This window comes from Otolemur garnettii, unplaced genomic scaffold (assembly GCF_000181295.1).
Source record: "Otolemur garnettii isolate 467f Iridium unplaced genomic scaffold, OtoGar3 scaffold00062, whole genome shotgun sequence".
Lineage (NCBI taxonomy): Eukaryota > Metazoa > Chordata > Mammalia > Primates > Galagidae > Otolemur > Otolemur garnettii.
In genome coordinates, this window is record NW_003852457.1 from 9,352,127 (window position 1) to 9,371,105 (window position 18,979).

At 46.2% G+C, this 18,979-nt stretch overlaps 1 protein-coding gene across 7 annotated transcripts in view; it reads right to left on the reverse strand.

Annotated features, from left to right (window-relative positions):
- Positions 1-793: 793 nt before the first annotated feature.
- The window catches only part of CHFR (checkpoint with forkhead and ring finger domains), a 40,379-nt gene continuing 22,193 nt past the window's right edge, over positions 794-18,979 (reverse strand). For 3 of the 7 annotated variants that reach the window (XM_023514971.1, XM_023514972.1, XM_023514969.1), the window contains exons 8-18: positions 17,996-18,155; positions 17,130-17,284; positions 16,842-17,004; positions 14,382-14,524; positions 11,488-11,607; positions 9,542-9,625; positions 8,573-8,643; positions 7,259-7,346; positions 4,568-4,675; positions 3,977-4,049; positions 794-1,952 (exon numbers count right to left, since the gene is read on the reverse strand). In XM_023514971.1, coding sequence (XP_023370739.1) covers positions 1,910-1,952; positions 3,977-4,049; positions 4,568-4,675; positions 7,259-7,346; positions 8,573-8,643; positions 9,542-9,625; positions 11,488-11,607; positions 14,382-14,524; positions 16,842-17,004; positions 17,130-17,284; positions 17,996-18,155 — 1,208 coding nt within the window. In that variant the 3' untranslated portion in view covers positions 794-1,909. Of the gene's footprint in view, positions 1,953-3,976; positions 4,050-4,567; positions 4,676-6,717; positions 6,809-7,258; positions 7,347-8,572; positions 8,644-9,541; positions 9,626-11,487; positions 11,608-14,381; positions 14,525-16,841; positions 17,005-17,129; positions 17,285-17,995; positions 18,156-18,979 lie in introns of those variants that run through there. The other 4 variants (XR_002774151.1, XM_023514970.1, XM_023514973.1 and 1 more) reach the window with 4 other exon arrangements.

The following is an 18,979-nucleotide window of genomic DNA, read 5'->3' on the forward strand; positions in this document are numbered from 1 at the left end:
CCTTTCCTCACCCGCCTCGGAATAATCTTTCATCTTTGGCTCTGTAACCTTTCACTATTTTTAGAGACGAGATCTTTGTCTTGCTCATGCTGTTCTCAAAACTCCTAAGCTCAGACAATCCACCTGCCTTGGCTTCTCAAAGTGCTAGGATTACAGGTGTGAGTCACCACGTCTGGCCCCTGATTTTATTTACTTATTCATTTATTTAAACAGAGTCTCACTTTGTCCCCCTTGGTAGAGTGCTGTACTGTCATAGCTCACAGCAGCCTCAGACTCTTGGGCTCAAGCAATTATCTCATCTCTGCCTCCCAAGTAGCTGGGACTACAGGTGCCATTCCTCTTGGGGAAATCTAGCTAGACCTGAGGAAAGTTGCTGGTTTCAATTTAAACCAAGGCATGAAAAGGCTGTTTTATCTTCTACAGGGTTGGCATTTTCATGTTTTGGAGAGAAGGAGAGTGTGTGATCAGCAGCTCCCTGAGACACAGGCCTGTGGCAGCTCTAATTCGCCCCTAGGCCTAGCAAGGACTTCCCTCTGGCCTCACTCCTCCACAAACAGGAGATGTCTACCCTGTGGCTTTACTTGGTGCTCTGCTAAAGACAAAGCTTCAACACTGGAAGAGCAGATCCTTGGCAGTTCCCACCAGATGTTCAGGCTTCAGGACCCAACCCCAGCTCACCCCATGTGGCTAACACCCTGATGGACTGAGCTAGCAGATCTGCTGGAGCTGGTTCCATCATATGGGGCAGCCCATACAACCAAGCCCAATACGGGAAAGAGAAACAAATGTGGCTTGTTTATTAGATTGCAAAAGAGAGGACTTTCTTCCACAGAGAGCTGCTTCTCAGTGTGTATCAAGAGCAAGACAACAGCTGAAAATTGTATTCCTGAGAAGAAGCAAAAAAGTCACCAGATTGCAAACAAACATTAACAGGTGATTTCAACAAAAGATAATTTTGTTTTCTACAAAAAAACCGAAATTTCAAGTATTATTCCAGATGACATGGCAAACCTAATGCGGGAAAGGGATCCCAGAAATAAAGGCCAGGTGTGCTCCCTCTCACACTCTGCTGGGGTCTCCGTGGGGAAGGCTGCTAGGGGTGGTGCGTCCTGCGCTTCATCTTCCGTCCTCCCACTTCAGCCAGGACCTGGGGCCAGCCCTGTGCTAGGGACAGTGGTTACTCACGCTGAGTATTAAGGACCCGCTAACTTCATGTCCACATCTAGGGTTAGCAGTTGGGATGTTGGAGATTGTTTTTTATTACAGAGAAACATATGCTTATTCTTTCAAATATCATACTATAACCAGTTTTAGTCAATTTGTAAATTATAAATTATATTATTTGTGCTACAGTTTGTGATATTTAAATCTTATTAGAAGATAAGCACCAAATCTACTAAAATAAAAAATATATAAAATGCTGTGGTTTTCCCAACAGTAGAATATTCTGTACATCCTGTAGGCTGTAAACTTATGTTCCATTTTCCTTAAAAAGAATGTTTTTGATAAATTTTCCCCTTTCTCCCTTAGAACTTTTCCTGAAAAGAGATTTCTGTTTTAACTCTAGTTACAAAAGGAGCAAACCTGTGCTATCCCCCCTCTCAGCAGGTGGGGATGACTTTCTGTTCACAGGAAGCCTTCGGTCTCTGCAGTGTCAGCCACGGCCAGTCCCTGCCCAACAAGGGCCAAGAGGATAGGCTGTGCCCCAGCCTCCCCTGAGGCCTCTTGGAAGGATCTTATTTGGAGAGTAAAACTCCACCAAAGAAAAAGTCACACTAGAGTCCATGACCAGAGACCCCAGCATTCTTCAGGGGGATTCTACAAATGCCCTAATGTGTTTGTATTCGGTATTTTTAAAACAGGTCATCATTGCCTCCAACACTCCACAGCTCCTGCAGCTTCCAGACGCTTAGTTCTTAAATCTTGTCTGTTCACAGATATGATTGAATTTCCTACAGGGAAAAAATGGTCAATTACAAAAAGGGTATCAGAGAAGTATTCAATTCAACAGATTTTGAAACCATATACCTGAGAAATAAATGTGTGTGTGTATGGAGACTTACAGCAGTATATTTCTTTTCTTTGTTAAAAAAATTTTTTTTTTTTTCAGTTTTTGGCTGGGGTTGGGTTTGAACCCGCCATCTTTGGTATATGGGGCTGGCACCCTACTCCTTTGAGCCACAGGCGCCACCCCTTCTTTTTTTTTTAGACAGAATCTCAATATGTCGCCCTGGGTAGAGTGCCATGGCATCACAGCTCACAGCAACCTCCAACTCTTGGGCTTAGGCGATTCTCTTGCCTCAGCCTCCTGAGTAGCTGGGACTACAGGTGCCTGCCACAACACCTGACTATTTTTGTTGTTGTTGCAATTTGGCCTGGGCCAGTTTGAACCCACTATCCTCGGTATATGGAGCCGGAGCTCTACTCACTGAGACACAGGAGCGTCCCTCTTTTTTGTTTTTTTTTTTTTTTTTGGAGACAAAGTCTCACTATGTTGCCCTGGGTAGAGTACTGTGGCATCACAGCTGACAGCAACCTCAAACTCCTAGGCTTAAGCGATTCTTTTGCCTCAGCTTCCCAAGTAGCTGAAACCACAGGTGTCTGCCACAACACCCAGCTATTTTTGGTTGCAGTTGTCATTGTTGTTTGGCAGGCCTGGGCCAGATTCAAAGCTGCCAGCTCCAGTGTATGTGACTGGTGCCTTAGCCGCTTGAGCCACAGGTGCCAAGGCACTGGCTATTTTTTGTTGTAGTTGTCATAATTGTTTTAGCTGGCCTGGGCTGAGTGGCCAATGCCATAACCACTGTGCCAGGGCACCAAGCCAACACAGCGGTATAGTTCTAATTATAATCAAAGAAACTAACCCCTAAAGGTAGCCTTCTTTTTCACTTTTAAAATTTTAAAAGAGGAGCGGTGCTTGTGGCTCAAAGGAGTAGGGCACCTGCCCTATATGCCAGAGGTGGCAGGTTCAAACCCAGCCCTTGCCAAAAACTACAAAAATAAAATAAAGTAAAATTTTAAAAGAGGAGTAAAAACATCTTAGGTAATTTTTTTAGAGAAGAAATAGAAGCTGTGCCTCCTCTGAGTACCCCACATTGCTGGTCGCTAGCATGGCCACCTTACGTCCCCATTAGCCCCAGCAGATGCCAAGTATACTCTGCCATCCTGAGGAAGGTAAGCCACTACCAGTGAAATCACTTTTCCATATGCTGCTGTGCTCAAACACAAAGCAAGGTTCTTATTTCATAGAATCACTCCTTAGGGCAGTGGTTCTTAACCTTCCTAATGCCGACTAATACAGTTCCTGTGGGTTGTGACCCACAGGTTGAGAAACGCTGCCTTAGGGCAATGTTTTCCAATCTTTTTTATCTCACTGCACACTTGAACCTATAAACTTCAACACCACACTTAACATTATATTAATAAACAGTAAGAACAAAAAAAGATTATATGTACTGTGCTTTGAACTGCTTTTGAAAATAATGCTCTCCAAAAAATTTTCCTGGGATACAGGTTGAAAATCACTCACTACCTTGGGAGAATCCCCTTTATCAGCAGAGGTATCTCATCCTGAGGGCACTTGTCTCAATTATTTTAACCTGAACCACAAATGACTGCTTGGGGATGACCTATTCTCCAGGGACTGGTTAAAGGCCTGCTTACAGCATCAGAGAAACCCCCAACTGTCCTATTGTCCTGTGGGTGAGCCTGCCATGACCACAGCTCCCAACTCAGAAAATGCTGAACCTGATGATGGGTATGCCCTGGAGGCTGCCAGGTACTCCAGACACATACACACAGAGAGGAAGATGGAAGTGAATGTTTGCAATGAACATTTCATGGATTGAGGTAATAGGAGAAGAGAAACATTCCTAAATGGAAAAGTTACTTTGCATACCGTTTGGCATAATGACTAAATTAGCATATTTTGGGTAGATAGCTGACTGTCTCCCCTGCATTCCCAAGCCTCACTCACATCGCGTGGTGAGCCTTCACCTGAGTGCGGCAGTTACGGCCCCAATAGCAGTCAGGACGGGATGTCACAGCCACTAGAAACAGAAAGAAGTACATGTCTATTAAATATGTTAACTAGGCTGGAGTGCAGTGGCATCATCACAGCTCACTGCAGCCTTGAAGTCCCAGCCTTAAGGGATCTTCCTGCTTCAGCCTCCCGAAGTGCTGGGACTATAAGGGTGAGCCACTATGCTCAACCAACTACCTGAATTTAAGCAGTGATCTAAAGAGAGAAGCTGAAGCTGAAACGCCAGCACCTTCTCAAGCTTTGTAACTAAATCCCTTAAACTTTTCCAAGATTTCCGGAAAGGAAAAACATTTAATTGAAACCTCAACTCAATAAATGAAATGACTCTAGTTGTCTACTGGATGTATTTATGTGTCTTTGTTTTAGAAATGGAAGTTGCCTTGAGTAACAGCTGACAGCTAATGGCCGCAGGCCCTGAGAAAGCTGTGGGCCTATCTGCTGAGCAGGGACTGAGCTGAGTGACTTCAGCAGCTTGCTGCTGAGGCCAATACAGAGTTAGAGCTGGTGGGAGGGAAGAAGCTTTACCTGGCAGCTCTGAAGCAGGAATGCTCTGCCGGTACTGGTAGGTCAGCTCTCGGAAGCTGCGCAGGCCACAGCAGTAGCACAGCACAGTGTTGCCAGTGACCCTGTGATCTGGAAGGAAAAGGCCTCATGAAGACGTGCCGCCTCTCCAGACAGGAAAGATACCACACTCCACGTCGGTGGGAAGCTAATTCCCCAACCCATAAATGGGGTTGAGACAACTGGCCAAACGACCAAAACTAAGAGATACTGATTTTTTTTTTTTATTTATTACTGATAACTCAAGCTGTCGCCCTGGGTAGAGTGCCATGGCATTACAGCTCACAGCAACCTCCAACTCCTGGGCTTAAGCGATTCTCCTGCCTCAGCCTCCCAAGTAGCTGGCCTGCTATAGGTGCCCGCCACAACGCCTGGCCAGTTTTTGGTTGCGGTTGTCATTGTTTGGCAGGCCCGGGCTGGACTCGAACCTCCCAGCTCTGGTGTATGTGGCTGGTGCCTTAGCCTCTTGAGCCATAGGCACTGAGCCTCTATTTTCTTATAGCAAAGTACTTCCACATGGATAAAAAATTAAAATATTAAAAAATTCAGGCTCGGCGCCTGTGGCTCAAGCAGCTAAGGCGCCAGCCACATACACCTAAGGTGGCGGGTTCGAATCCCCAGCGCAGGCTCGCCAGGCAACAATGATGGCTGCAATCAAAAAATGGCCGGGCGCTGTGGCGGGCACCTGTAGTCCCAGCTACTTGGGAGGCTGAGGCAGGAGACTCGCTTGAACCCAGGAGTTGGAGGTTGCTGTGAGCATGATGCCACAGCACTCTACCCAGGGGGATAGCTTGAGGCTCCGTCTCAAAAAAAAAAAAAAAATTTAAAACTGTATTATAAAAAAACAAGTATTATTTTCTCTTGACCTATTTTAAGCATGTCATGAAAACCAAAGGGCACACAGAAAAGAATTCAACATTTGACTACTTACAACTTCAACACAATGAAAATACACATGACAGAGGAGAAATACTAATGATAGAATGGGAACATATTTGCCACACAAATGACCACGTGCTATACTCTTAATTAACAAAGATATCACACACGTTCATACCAAAAAAATCAAAATAGCCTACTATAAATATCGGCCAAGATCACATACAAGCAAATGACCCATAAATGCAAAATGATTGTCAATTTAGTTAATAATCAAAGGTGACCAAATAGAACAATGATATGTCACTGTTGGCTTCCCACACTGACAAAATAAAGGCAAAAGCTAAGCTGACAGCTGGAGCTTCTTCCTCAGCACCAAGGACTATCAGGGCAGCACTTAAGAGACTATGCCTGTGACCATCTCAGCTGTGTATGCCATTGTTCTAAGAATCCTATTTATTTATCCTACAGTGATTTTTCCAATCTACAATAGTGCATGTTCAACAACTGTTGTGTTGGCTCAGCACCTGTGGCTCAAGTGGCTAAGGTGCTAGCCACATACACCTAAGGTGGTGGGTTCAAATCCAGCCTAGGCCCACCAAACAACAATGACAGCTGCAACCAAAAAATAGCCAGGCATTGTGGTGAGCGCCTGTGGTCCCAGCTACTTGGGAGACTTGCTTGAGCCCAGGAGTTGGAGGTTGCTGTGAGCTGTGATGCCACAGCATTCTACCTAGGGGGATACCTTGAGGCTCTGTCTAAAAAAAACAAAAACAAACAAAAAAACAACTGTTGTGTTTACAACAGTGAAAAACTGAAAATAATTTAAATATCCTATATTAATAAATTGGCTAAATAAACCATATTAGAATACTGTGTAAAAAAAAAAAATCAAGATAAAGACCTCTTGATAGAGCAGGAAAGAGAATGATATACACATAGGTGCTTATATGTAAAGGCACCTGGACAAACAGTCACAAAAACATAAATGCTATGTGTTCTGAGGTGGTAGATTTCCAACAACTTTTACCTTCCCTGTATCCTATTTTTTTGTGAGCCAAAAATAAGAAGTCATTAAAAACCCAAAGAGTACTAGGGAGGCTGAGGCAAGAGAATCACCTAAGCCCAAGAGCTAGAGGTTGCTGTGAGCTGTGACACCACAGCAGTCTACTGAGGATGACAAAATGATACTCTGTCTCTAAAAAAAAAACCCCAAAACCTAAAGAGGCTGATACCTGGCCAGTAGATCTGGGCAGCCAACAGCCACTGCTGCAGCACAGGACACCTGGCACCCACACACAAGACATGTCCATGAGCTGGAAACAGCTTAAAAGGATTTTAAGAAAGCCTCTCAAGTCTTCTTTCATAATTATGTCTCAGAAGAAAAGTCCCTTGTAAACTCCCATTCCACAGGCATCCTGTACTCCCTTGGAAGGGCAGCCTCCTTGAGGGATCGGCACACTAGGACCATAGCCTCCTAATACACCAGCCCAGGCATCCCCATGGGTAGAGGTGGGGTCCCTCCAAGCTGCACTCCTGCCCTCCACTACAGGAGAAGGTGCTGGGATATGTCATGCAGGTTCAAACCCAATTTAAAAAAAAATTAATCTAAAGTATCAGGATCTGTGTTATCTGCCAGGATGGGTAGAGGTAGAGGCCATAAATGTGAGAGAGCAGACGGGTGGCCTGCCAGGTTTCTATTGCTTAACGGGAGGCAAAAAAGGCCTTGGAAACTCACATCCACTCCAGAGCAGGAAGCATGTGAGTGGATCTTACCAGACAGCAGGAATGCCCCCCGCTGAAGCGCCATGAGGCTCTCCGTCAACATGTTTCTCCACGTCAAACCCCTGGTTGCCAGGTAATTCTGTGGCGGGGGTTGGGGGGTAGGAAGGGCAACAAGAGGAAATACCAGTTTAAGGGAAGAAATGCTAAAATGTGAAGAAGCACTTTGGGAGGCTAAGGTGGGCAGACTTCTTGAGCTCAGGAGTTTAAGACCAGCCTGAGCAAGAGTGAGACCCCAACTCTACTAAAAATAGAAAAACTAGCCAGGTTTTATGGCAGGCGCCTATAGTCCCAGCTACGTGGGAGGCTGAGACAAGAGGATTGCTAGAGCCCAAGAATTTGAGGTTGCTTTATGATACCTCAGGACTCTACCCAGGGAGACAGAAACTCTGTCTCCAAAAACAAAAAAAAAAAGCGAAGAAAGGAAAGACCTCAGAAAAGCCACAAAGGTGGTTAGAGAGAGACTATGGTCCCTGTGAAGGCATCTGCACAGGGGCAGCCCAGACAATGTGCAGGTAGCTGTAGGCCAAGCACCCACATATGCTGCATGAGGAGTCTGATCCCAAGGGCCAGCTTTTGCAGCTTGGAAGTGAGAGTTACTTTATTTTCACAAAATTTCTACAAAGACACTCACAGCACAGGTGCAAGTCAAACACTCAACCTTGGTCAGAGTGTCCTGAGCTCTATGGCAGGCCTCGGTCTGTGAAAAAACCTGAGGACCTGGCTTCTGTTCTCTCTGCCCTTCAGAAATACAAAGCTGCTTAGTTCCTTTTGTTCAAACCTACAAAAATGTGCCACTGCATGTGGACATCAAACCAGCGTAGTACTGCTGAGTGAAGTATGAAGGCCAACGTGGCATGTGTGCTGTTAGGTCTATGGTGAATGTGCAGGCCCATGTGGTGTGCATGCTGTTGGAAAGGATCTCAGCAGGAAGGCAGATGTGCACATTAAACTTGTTAAATTCTGAGAGCTGAGCTGGCTTCCTTGAACATGGAAAGAAAACAGGCAGAAAAGGAAGGTGCCAGAAGACAGACCCCAGTCCCACACTGGTCCCAAGGGGCCCGTGTTTTCAAGAAACCCTCTCTGTGAGCTTCAGGAACCAACTCTTATGAATTCATGGCATGATGAACAAAAAGGAAATACTAATTTTTGTCACATGGGGAAAAAAGGTATATGCCAATGAAATACAGAACACCTGACTGCATGAGTCAGAAAAAGCAGAAAATGTCTTAAAAGTAACAGGAAAAGTTATGGAGGGGCTCTTCTTGGTTTCAGCTAGACTCAAGAGCTAGTCTGAAAGGGGAATACCTTCAGGATGTCCGATTCATAGTTGTTGTTGTTCAATACCCCATCCAGACACTTGTCCCCCAGGTTGAGTTCTGCCAAGATGAAGGGAAGCAATGTTATCTGTTTTATAAAGACATTATGTGAAAGTATTATTTGCCTGACAGAATAAACACATTTCTTTTCATTATAGACTCTAGAAAGAATAAAACGTTTGATGACAAGGCTTGAGGCTGTAGATCTGTGGCTAGGGCACCAGCCACATACACCAGAGCTGGTGGGTTCGAACCCAGCCTGGGCCTGCACAATAACAATGACAACTACAACCAAAAAATAGCTGGGCATTGTGGCGGGTGCCTGTAGTTCCAGCTACTCGGGAGGCTGAGGCAAGAGACTCACTTAAGCCCAAGAGTTTGCAGTTTCTGTGAGCTGTGACACCATGGCACTCTACCAAGGGTGACATGGTGAGACTCTGTCTCAAAAAAAAAAAAAAGCTTGATGACATAATTTTAAATAGATAATAGGCAAAAGTGATTTCTATTTTACTCCCTTCTTAAAATGTAAAGTTCTCTGAGTCTCCTCCATATCTGAAGGTATCGTAACATTTGAACCCTGCAGTAAGGACTCAGTTTTAAGTTAGCATGTCCTCTAATTGTTCTGTTATTGCTTTCTTTTCTTTTCTTTCTTTCTTTTTTTTTTTTTTTTTTTGGAGTTTTCAGCCGGGGCTGGGTTTGAACCCACTACCTCCAGCATATGGGGCCGGCGCCTTACCCCTTTGAGCCACAGGCGCCACCCTGTTATTGCTTTATTTTAAGCTGACATAAATTTGATGCTTTTAAAACTGCAAACCTCTTAGTTAGCAGCTAATCACTTGGTGACTAACAATGGCTGCCATGCCCCCCAGCAGCCCAAGGACACCACCATCACTTGCCCTCAAATTCCCCAAGGGATTGTGTAAGGTCAAAACAACTTGGGCTGAAGAGCCAGTATTACCACAGAACGGGGCCAGGCAGCCAAAGCAGCCAGTCCGGGTACAGCCCCAGTACAGTTGGCAGAAGGGCTGCAGGCAAACTGCACCTGTGGACAGAGAACACTTGTCAAGTGGGCAACCGACACTACAGCCTGTCTCTTCTACAATTCCAAGTAGTGCCAGACTCAGGACCTCAACTCTCTCTGAAAACACCATTTACAAGGAGTTCCCATGAACTTGGGACATGCCCCAGCTAGGATCAAAGGGGACTGCACTGTAATGACTGAGAGTTGTGACTAAAGGCCAACTAAAGGCCAGACCCACACATGCTCATGCCAGGAAAACTTGTGAGATCCAAAGAAGCTGGAAATCACATCTATCCCATCACCTGACTTGACTTCCAGCTCTGAAAATGCGACATACTTCCTATCACCTCTTTTAGATGCCTTTTTCCTATTTTTTCATGTTGTTACCTTATTTTTGTAGACATTATTATTATTTTTTTTTTTTTAGCAGTTTTTGGCAGGGGCTGGGTTTGTACCCACCACCTCTGGCATATGGGGGCAGCGCCCTGCTCCTTTGAGCCACAGGCACCGTCCTGTAGATACAATTTCTTAATGTTTAATATTCTCAGAGCAGAATTCCCTAAAAGATAATATTAGGTAAACTTTTTTTTTTTTTGATACAGAGTCTCACTTTGTCGCCCTCGGTAGAGTATTGTGCAACCTCAAACTCTTGGGCTCAAGCAATTCTCTTGCTTGAGCCTCCCAAGTAGCTGGAACTACAGGAGCCCAACACAATGCCCAGCTATGTCTTTTTTTTTTTCTTTTCTGAGACAGAGTCTCAAGCTATTGCCCTGGGTAGAGTGCCGTGGTGTCATACCTCACAGCAACCTCCTCAAGCGATCCTCTTGCTTCAGTTTTCCATTTTTAGTAGAGATGGAGTCTCGCTTTTGCTCAGGTTGGTCTTGAACTCGTGAGCTCAAGCAATCCACCTCGGGCTCCCAGAGTGCTAGGATTATAGGCACGAGCCCCCCTGGCTATTTTTAGAGATGAGGTCTCGCTCTAGCTCAGGCTATCTCAAACCTGTGAGCTCAGTGCTGGGATTATAGGTGTGAGCCACCATGTATAGTCCTTTTTGCTCAATTTTTAAGCCCTTCCCTGAACCACCTATTGTTGACTACCAAGTGAATGTGGAGCAGGAGGTGGAGTGTCCCCTGAGACCTCTCATGTTCTCTCCCAACAGACAACATTGAGTAGTGGGAAGTGGTCACTGTGCAGAACAGGGGACAATGAACAGAGGGCAGAGGCCACCCAGGTATGTCTCCTGCTGGACCTACTGCACCTGCCTGCCTCATTAACAGTCTCACCTAGAACTGCCCCCAGTCCTGGTGTAGGAGCATGAACTGGGAGATAATGTATGCTGGGTCATGTATGTTCTGCTGACTGCTTTGTGCCAGAATCTAGGACAGCACTCTGTGCATAGTCAGAAGAGACCAAATCTGCCACACAGGCTCCTGTTCTCTCCACTTAGCAAGGCCTGAAGGTGCAACAGCTCTAAGAAACCAGGAGGTATTGTATAGGCAGGCAAAGCACAGGACACATTTCAGGGATAAATTCAAGCAGCCACTAGTCAACAATAAGCTCCATTTTAACAGTTAAAACTGTGTTAAAACAAAGCAACTCATTTCATCTGTTAGATTTAGAAGTTGAGACATTCTAAACCAACTATGGTACACAGACCCCAGGCAGAGAACCACAGCGTGTGGAAACTTGGTCTATATCAGGGTGGGTTGTCAGTGGTGGGAAGAGATTGATTATTCAAGGTGGCCATGTGGGGACAATCGAATATGCAGATGAAAAAAAAAAAAACAGCATCCTTACTTAGCACCCTACACAGAGTCAAAACGACTCTGAACCCTGAGCCTCACGGTGCAGATGGGGGAGTGAGGGAGGCACAGCTCACTCACACTGCTGAGGGGCGACGCGGGGGTCCTGCTGGTGCTCGGCTCTCCGGTCGGGCATGGGCTGGAAGCAGCAGGTGCATATGACATGGCTCCCCTGTAGTGGGCACACGTACTCCTGGCCTGCTGACGTGCATGCAGGCCAAGCACAGTGAACAATAGGCAGAAAGAGAAGATTAGACTCACATTAGAGAAAGACCCAAAAGAGAGCTGAGGAATCTGGAGCTGTCTGAATAGCCAGATTACATTTCACCATCTAAATTGAGGGAGCAGGCTCGGCGCCTATAGCTCAACCGGCTAAGGCGCCAGCCACGTACACCTAAGGTGGCGGGTTCGAATCCCCAGCCCGGACCCGCCACACAACAATGATGGCTGCAACCAAAAAATAGCCGGGCGTTGTGGCGGGCGCCTGTGGTCCCAGCTACTTGGGAGGCTGAGGCAGGAGACTCGCTTGAGCCCAGGAGTTGGAGGTTGCTGTGAGCTGTAATGCCATGGCACTCTACCCAGGGGGACAGCTTGAGGCTCTGTCTAAAAAAAAAAAAAAATAAATTGAGGGAGCAGGCCAAACATAGTGGCTCATGCCTATAATCCTAGCATCATGGAAGGCCAAGACAGGAGAAATGCTTAATCTCAGGAGTTCAAGATCAGCCTGAGCAAGAGTGAGACCCCATCTCTACTAAAAATAGAAAACTACTTGAGTGTAATGGCACACACCTGTAGTCCCAGCTACTTGGGAGGCTGAGGCAAGGGGATTGCTCAAGCCCAAGAGTTTGAGGTTGCTGTGAGCTATAATGCCATGGCACTCTACCCAGGGTGACAGAGTAAAACTCTGTCTCAAGAAAAAATAAATAAATACAAATAAATTGAGGGAATTCAAATAGATTTTTTATTTGTTTGCTTTTGGTTTTTTTCTGAGACAGAGTCTTACTTTGTTGCTCCTGGTAGAGTGCCATGGCATCAGAGCTCACAGCAACCTCAAACTCCTGGGCTCCAGGGATTCTGTTGCCTCAGCCTCCTAAGTAGCTGGGATCACAGGGGCCTGCCACAATGCCCAGCTATTTTAGAGGTCAGGTCTCACTCTAGCTCAAGCTGGTCTCCTCGGCCTCCCAGAATGCTGGGATTACAGGCATAAGCCACCATGCCCACCATGGAAGTTCAAATAGATTTAAAGGTATTCAAAAATGTCTTTTAGTTGTTTAGCAAGATTTCAAAAATCAGTTGAAGGCTTTCTCATATTTCCTATGAAAGAAGGACAAGCCCATAAAGCATGTTTTTTTTTTCCTTTCTTCTTTCTTTTTTTTAATGAGACAGTCTCAAGCTGTTGCCCTGAGTAGAGTGCCCTGGCATCACAGCTCACAGCAGCAACCTCTAACTCTTGGGCTCAAGCGATCCTTTTGCCTCAGTTTTTCTATTTTTTTTTTTTTTTTTTTTAGTAGAGACAAGGTCTCCCTTTTGCTTAGCCTGGTCTTAAACTCATGAGCTCAAACAATCCACCCACCTCAGCCTCCCAGAGTGCTAGGATAATAGGTGTGAGCGACAGCGCCTGGCCAAACTGAAAACAATTTTGAGGTGTTTTTTTCTTTCTTTTTTTTTTAGAGATAGCGTCTCACTTTGTCACCCTCAGTAGAGTGCTGTTACGTCACAGCTCACAGTATCCTGGGACTACAGGCACCTGTCACAACGCCTGGCTATTTTTCTGTTGCAACTTGGCTGCGGGGCCAGGTTTGAACCTGCCACCCTCGGTATATGGGGCCGGTGCCCTACTCACTGAACCACAGGCGCTGCCATTTAAAGCATGTATTTTATATTATAAAACAGTAAAACGAGAATAGCTACATCCATCAGGAAAACAAATGACAAGCACCATGGCTGCAACCAAGTGATCTGGTCCCAAGTCAGGAGCTCTGCATCAATATGGCCAACCTCCCTAGACATGCAGTAAGCCCAGAGGAAAGATCACAGGGAACACGTCACCCCATCCCTATGGAAATTCCACTGCAGTCTTCTGGAACACCCACTGAGGGTCTTAGCTCTGCTGGGCTCAACACACCACTGCATGTATGACCTAGTAACTACTCTGACAAGCCCAAAGGGATATGCTGGATCCCTGCTATGCAGAGACAGCCTTTCCAGTGTCCCAAGCAGAGCTGGTGAGAAGCAGAGTCACACCCACACCCATAACCTTGAGTTCACATCCGTGTCCCAGCACTGCTTTGCCCATCCTGTCTGAGAGTTCTACAAGGAACCACTAGAACTGTGGTCTAAGAAGGTGGCTATGAGTCACAGTCACACATGTGCAGCCCCAGGACATGCTTAGGCTAGTAAGTGGCCAATAGGGCCTGGGCCCTTGCATGTTATCCTCCTGTTCTGCAGAAACACAGAGCAGAGAGGGCGTAGAGCTTCAGATTCCACATGCTCAGCAAGCTGTCCTATGCCTCTCTTGATAACATCTAGGGACTTGCCTGCTAAACAGGCATGTGATGGGAGAGAATTTGGGTGACTGGAGGACAGGACAACTTCTGGTGACTTGGCTAAAGAGAAGCCCATCTCTTATTTGAGGGCCAGATGTATGATCATCACTTTGGGCTTGGCAAACCCACCAGGGTACATCAACTGCAACAAGAGAGCAGTGGGCTGAGCGAGAAGCCAAGTATTAAAATCAGGATTAATTCCCAGGCGTGTCTAGAATGGAGATCAGGAATTATTTGATTTAACAGTTATTTGATTTTTTAAGCCCAAAATCAGTTATAAAAACAACAAGCTACAAGAGGTAGGGGTCACCAAGGCAGGAGGACAGCACAGGGTGTAAAGTGCTGGCTACAATGTGCATCATCAGGGTCCTAGCAAGCTAGTGACATGACAGCCAAGAACAAAGTCTGATGGGAGGCGTGGTATCTCACCTGTCACAAGGCTGGCAGATGTGGATGGTACAACCCCCAGGGCCTGTGGGGCACCTGGCTCACCAGTGGGTGCTGGGCAGGGAAGGGGCTGCGCCACCTGCCTCCTGTACTCGGGACACTGCCGGCACACGACGTATGGCTGGCTGTGAGGAGAGCACAGGGCAGGGCTGAAGAAGCAGGGCAGACTGCACTCAAAAGTCCCTGACTTTGGCCATTGGCCACAACTGTCCATCTCCCAGAGACGGTACCACCTATAGTCTAAGCACCACCTACAGCTGCCAGTATGGGAGAGCAGCCCCTGTGCCATACTGTAGCCCACTCCTGGAAGAAAGCATGTTTCCCAGAATGACCAGTACAGGGGTCTGCAGTGAGGATCACATCCACCCACATGCAGGCTGCTCTGTGTCCCCATTCCCCACATCCCGCGGTTTCTACTGGCAGGGCATATGACCCCGGGAGATAGGGTAGATTCCTGCCCTTCCCAGACACTCTGCACATTCTCCCCTTGTTAACGCCAGAGCATGGTGCCCCACAGCTGGAAGACGCCCCTTGCCCTCTAGGATCACCAGAGGCCATCATGAGCCCTGCATCAGCCTTCATGACCCATGCTGTCCTGAATCATTTGTCTTTGGTGCATTTTACCAAAATCTCAGGAAAAAGAAAAGACTGTTAAAAAAAGAAATTTATGGGAAAAAATACCCAAGACTCTTTCCTCTCAGTCTGAGGACATCTATCTATGCCTGATAACAATGCAAGAAGCCAACAAGGGTAAATCAGGAAAACCTAACCAGACAAAAATAAAAAATGATGAAAAGACACTCAACTTCTGGGCGGTGCCTGTGGCTCAGTGAGTAGGGCACCAGTCCCATATACTGAGGGTGGTGGGTTCAAATCCGGCCCCCGTCAAACTGCAACAAAAAAAAATAGCCAGGTGTTGCGGCAGCTGCCTGTAGTCCCAGCTACTTAGGAGGCTGAGGCAAGAGAATTACCTAAGCCCAAGAGCTGGAGGTTGCTGTCAGCTGTGATGCCACAGAACTCTACTGAGGGCAACAAAGTGGAAAAAAAGAAAGAAAGAAAGAAAAAGACACTCAACTTCAAAGAAAGAAATATAAATGAAAATGAGATGACTTTTTCTTCCTACTAAACTGGCAGAGAGAATCCTTTTTTTTTTGAAATGGAGTCTAACTATGTTGCCCTTGGTAGAGTGCTGTCACATCACAGCTCTCAGCAATCTCCAACTCTTGGGCTTAAGTGATTCTCTTGCTTCAGCCTCCCAAATAGCTGGGACTACAGGCGCCCGCCAAAATTCCTGGCTAGTTTTTGGTGCAGTTGTCATTGCTGATTTTAGTTGGCCAGGGCCGGGTTCAAACCCGCCAGCCTCGGTGTATGTGGCCAGCGCCCTACCCATTGAACGACAGGCACTGCCAATAACCTGGCAAAGGGAATCCTTATGTGGACCTCACTAAATGACATAGTTTTTATGACAGGTAACTGGATATCAAACACACTGAAAGTCCAGCAGGGTCCAGTGTCCTATCTTGCTCTTCCTCACCCACTTACTTCTACATGTGTCATCATGAAATGACTGGCTATGTATGCACAAACACTGCAGCCAGGTTCAAAACGTCTGATACATCACAGATGCAAATGTGCAATATAACTCCATCTTCATAAAATATTAGTATATTACATCTATTTTGTTAAAAAATATATGCATGAATACATATCTGAATGACCAGATAGGTATAATAAAATGTTAATATTAAATTGACTTTTTAGTTTTCTTTTTTTTTTTAGGCATTATCACTTGTTAAATTTAGTAAAAGGAAATAGTAATACAATTTTTATATTTTTTAATTGTTTTTTTAAGTACCATGGCCTTGACCCAAAGTGAGATCCTGGACTTCCAAGTTAGGAAATATCAACACATCAGTAGATATAATGAGGTTTCCAGGACAGTACTCTTAGCCAGGTGACCATGACTTTTCTATAATAACATCCCGACAAATGACGATACACACTGTAACTTATAGTACCGGACTTTATGACCACTTGATAGGCTGCAGATAGTAAGTGTGTTTATGTGGGAAGAATAATGACCTTGTGTTACAGCCAATAATCAAGACCTTGACAAGGAGACTAAGCAAATGAAGAGATGTTAGCAGAGGTGGCAAGTACCTGTAAGCTATCCAAGGCTGACACTCTACCTGACTGGCCAGTACGTCTGTTATCTAGTCACCCATCAGCTACCACCCTGAGTGTTCACCTGATCCTCACCATGCTCCTTGATGGAGGTGCTTGTTCTACCTAATTCCAGAAAACAAGTTCAAGCCACGAAGAACTGGGCTGTTGAAGCAGAACCAGAGCCCGTGCTGCCTCACTCCAGCAGCAAACGCTCAGCCATGGCACTCACTGCTCCTCCAGCTCCCACACTCTGCTCCATACCAGGCCAGGACCTACCTAATGTCTGAGGACTCACTGTCAACATCGGACAGCTCCAGCAGGTCCTCTGAACTCCCCTCTTCATCAGAAAAAGATCTCCTGACTTTGGGCTGCAGCATGTCTTGAGTAATTTTATTCCTGGCATCCATGCTTTGCACATCTTCTTCGCTGCGGCTCTTGTCTAGAAGTCAAAGGGCACATTAGCACTCACTGACACCATGAAACGACCAGGTGCATATCTCAGGCTACTCAGCCCATGTCCCTAGTGCCTGAAGAATGGAGATCTGGATGGGCTGCCCCACTTACCTGGGTGCTGGATGAGGTACGCTTCCACGAGGTTGTTGAGGATATGGTTTTTACAGATCCGCTCTACCGGACAGCGGCAGGTAGGGCAGAGTGAGGAGCGCTCCATCCAGCCAGAGTAGCAAGCTGCGCAGAACGTGTGCATACAAGGCTGCAGGCTGGAGCACAGAGGAGCATGTCTGTTGACAGGACCATCACCTCGTGCCCAAGTCCCCAGCAGGGCCCACCCAGTAGAAGGACATGCCAATCTGAGCCATGTGCCAAATGGGGGCCTCAAACCATCATTTGACCTAAAAATACTTGGACTCAGTCTTGGTCAATGAAAACACATCAGAGGCCACATAGATTCTGTGTTTTGAGGATCGACAGGGGCAGACTGTGACTCTAGGAATACTAGTAATAGACACAGTATTTTCAAACTGAAAGTCAATAGGCTCTAATTATTATTATTATTCAGTTTTTGGCCAGGGCTGGGATTGAACCCGCCACCTCTAGTATATGGGACTGGTGCCCTACTCCTTGAGCCACAGGCACCGTCCAATAGGTTAATTCTTAAGCTCCCAGAGGGAAGCAAGCAGGCTCTTTCTCAGTTGCTCCTGCACGTATGTTCTATGCTAGATGTTGTTTTTCTTTAGCTAAAAAATGCTTTAAATTCAGCATAGTTCATTTGATCTGTGTGCAATGTGGAGATTGGGTTCACGAGGTTACATGTGACCCATGCCAGTCAAAACCAGTGCTGCCGAAATCCTGGGGGTTCCACAGCCCTGGTTCCTGGGCCCAGGTTTTCTCCTCATTGAGTAGACAAGTAAAATGAAAACAGTAACTTGCACAAATTCCACACTAAACCACACCCAAGGCCTAGGTTGTACCTCACACAGTCATGCAGCAGTTCCTGGCAGATGACACATGTGAGCGTCTCCTCCATCTTGTCTGGCTTTACAGCTGCAGCTCTGACGTCCTCGAGAACAGGTTGGGTGTTTCTGCACTGATCTGCGACCAACAACTGCAGGTTCAAGTCAAGCTCCCCGTCTGTGAGATAAAGGGACGCAGCTGACTGTCAAAGCCAAGGAAGAAATAAATGCATAGACTTAAAGTAGAATATGACTCCAGGAATACAATTAACAGACACAGAGTGTTGTCGTTTTGTTTTTTTTTTTTTGAGGCAGAGTCTCTCACTATGTTGCCCTCAGTAGAGTGCCGTGGCATCATAACTCAGAGAAACCTCCAACTCTTGGGCTTCAGCGATTCTTTTGCCGCAGCCTCCCAAGTAGTTGGAACTACAGATACCCACCACAACACCCGGCTATGTTTTTGTTATAGTTGTCTTTGTTGTTTAGCAGTCCTGGGCTGGATTCAAACCTGCCAGCCCCAGTGTATGTGGCCCACGCCCTAACCAGTGAACTATGGGTGCCAAGCCCACAGAGTGTTTTCAGACTGAAAAGTCAATGGGCCCTAACTCTTAAGCTCTCAAAGGAGAGAGACATAGATAAGTTTCAGGCCTCTACTGCCCACCAGAAGCAGGAAATATGTAATCCTTGCCTTAGGTTTATATTTATAGTTTTTTTGTTGTTCTTTTGTTTTGAAGATAGTGTCTCACTCTGTTGCCCAGGATAGAGGGCTATGGCATCATAGTTCACAGCAACTGCAAACTCTTGGGCTCACGCCATCCTCTCTCGAGTAGCCGGGACTACAGGAGCACACGATAACAACTGGCTAGAGACAGGGTCTACTCTTGCCCAGGCTGGTCTGTAACTTTGGAGCTCAGGCAATTTCACTTGTTTCAACCCCAGAGTGCTAGGATAACAGGTGTGAGCCACTGTGCCAGGCCTATAAAGGATTTTTTTTTTTTTTTT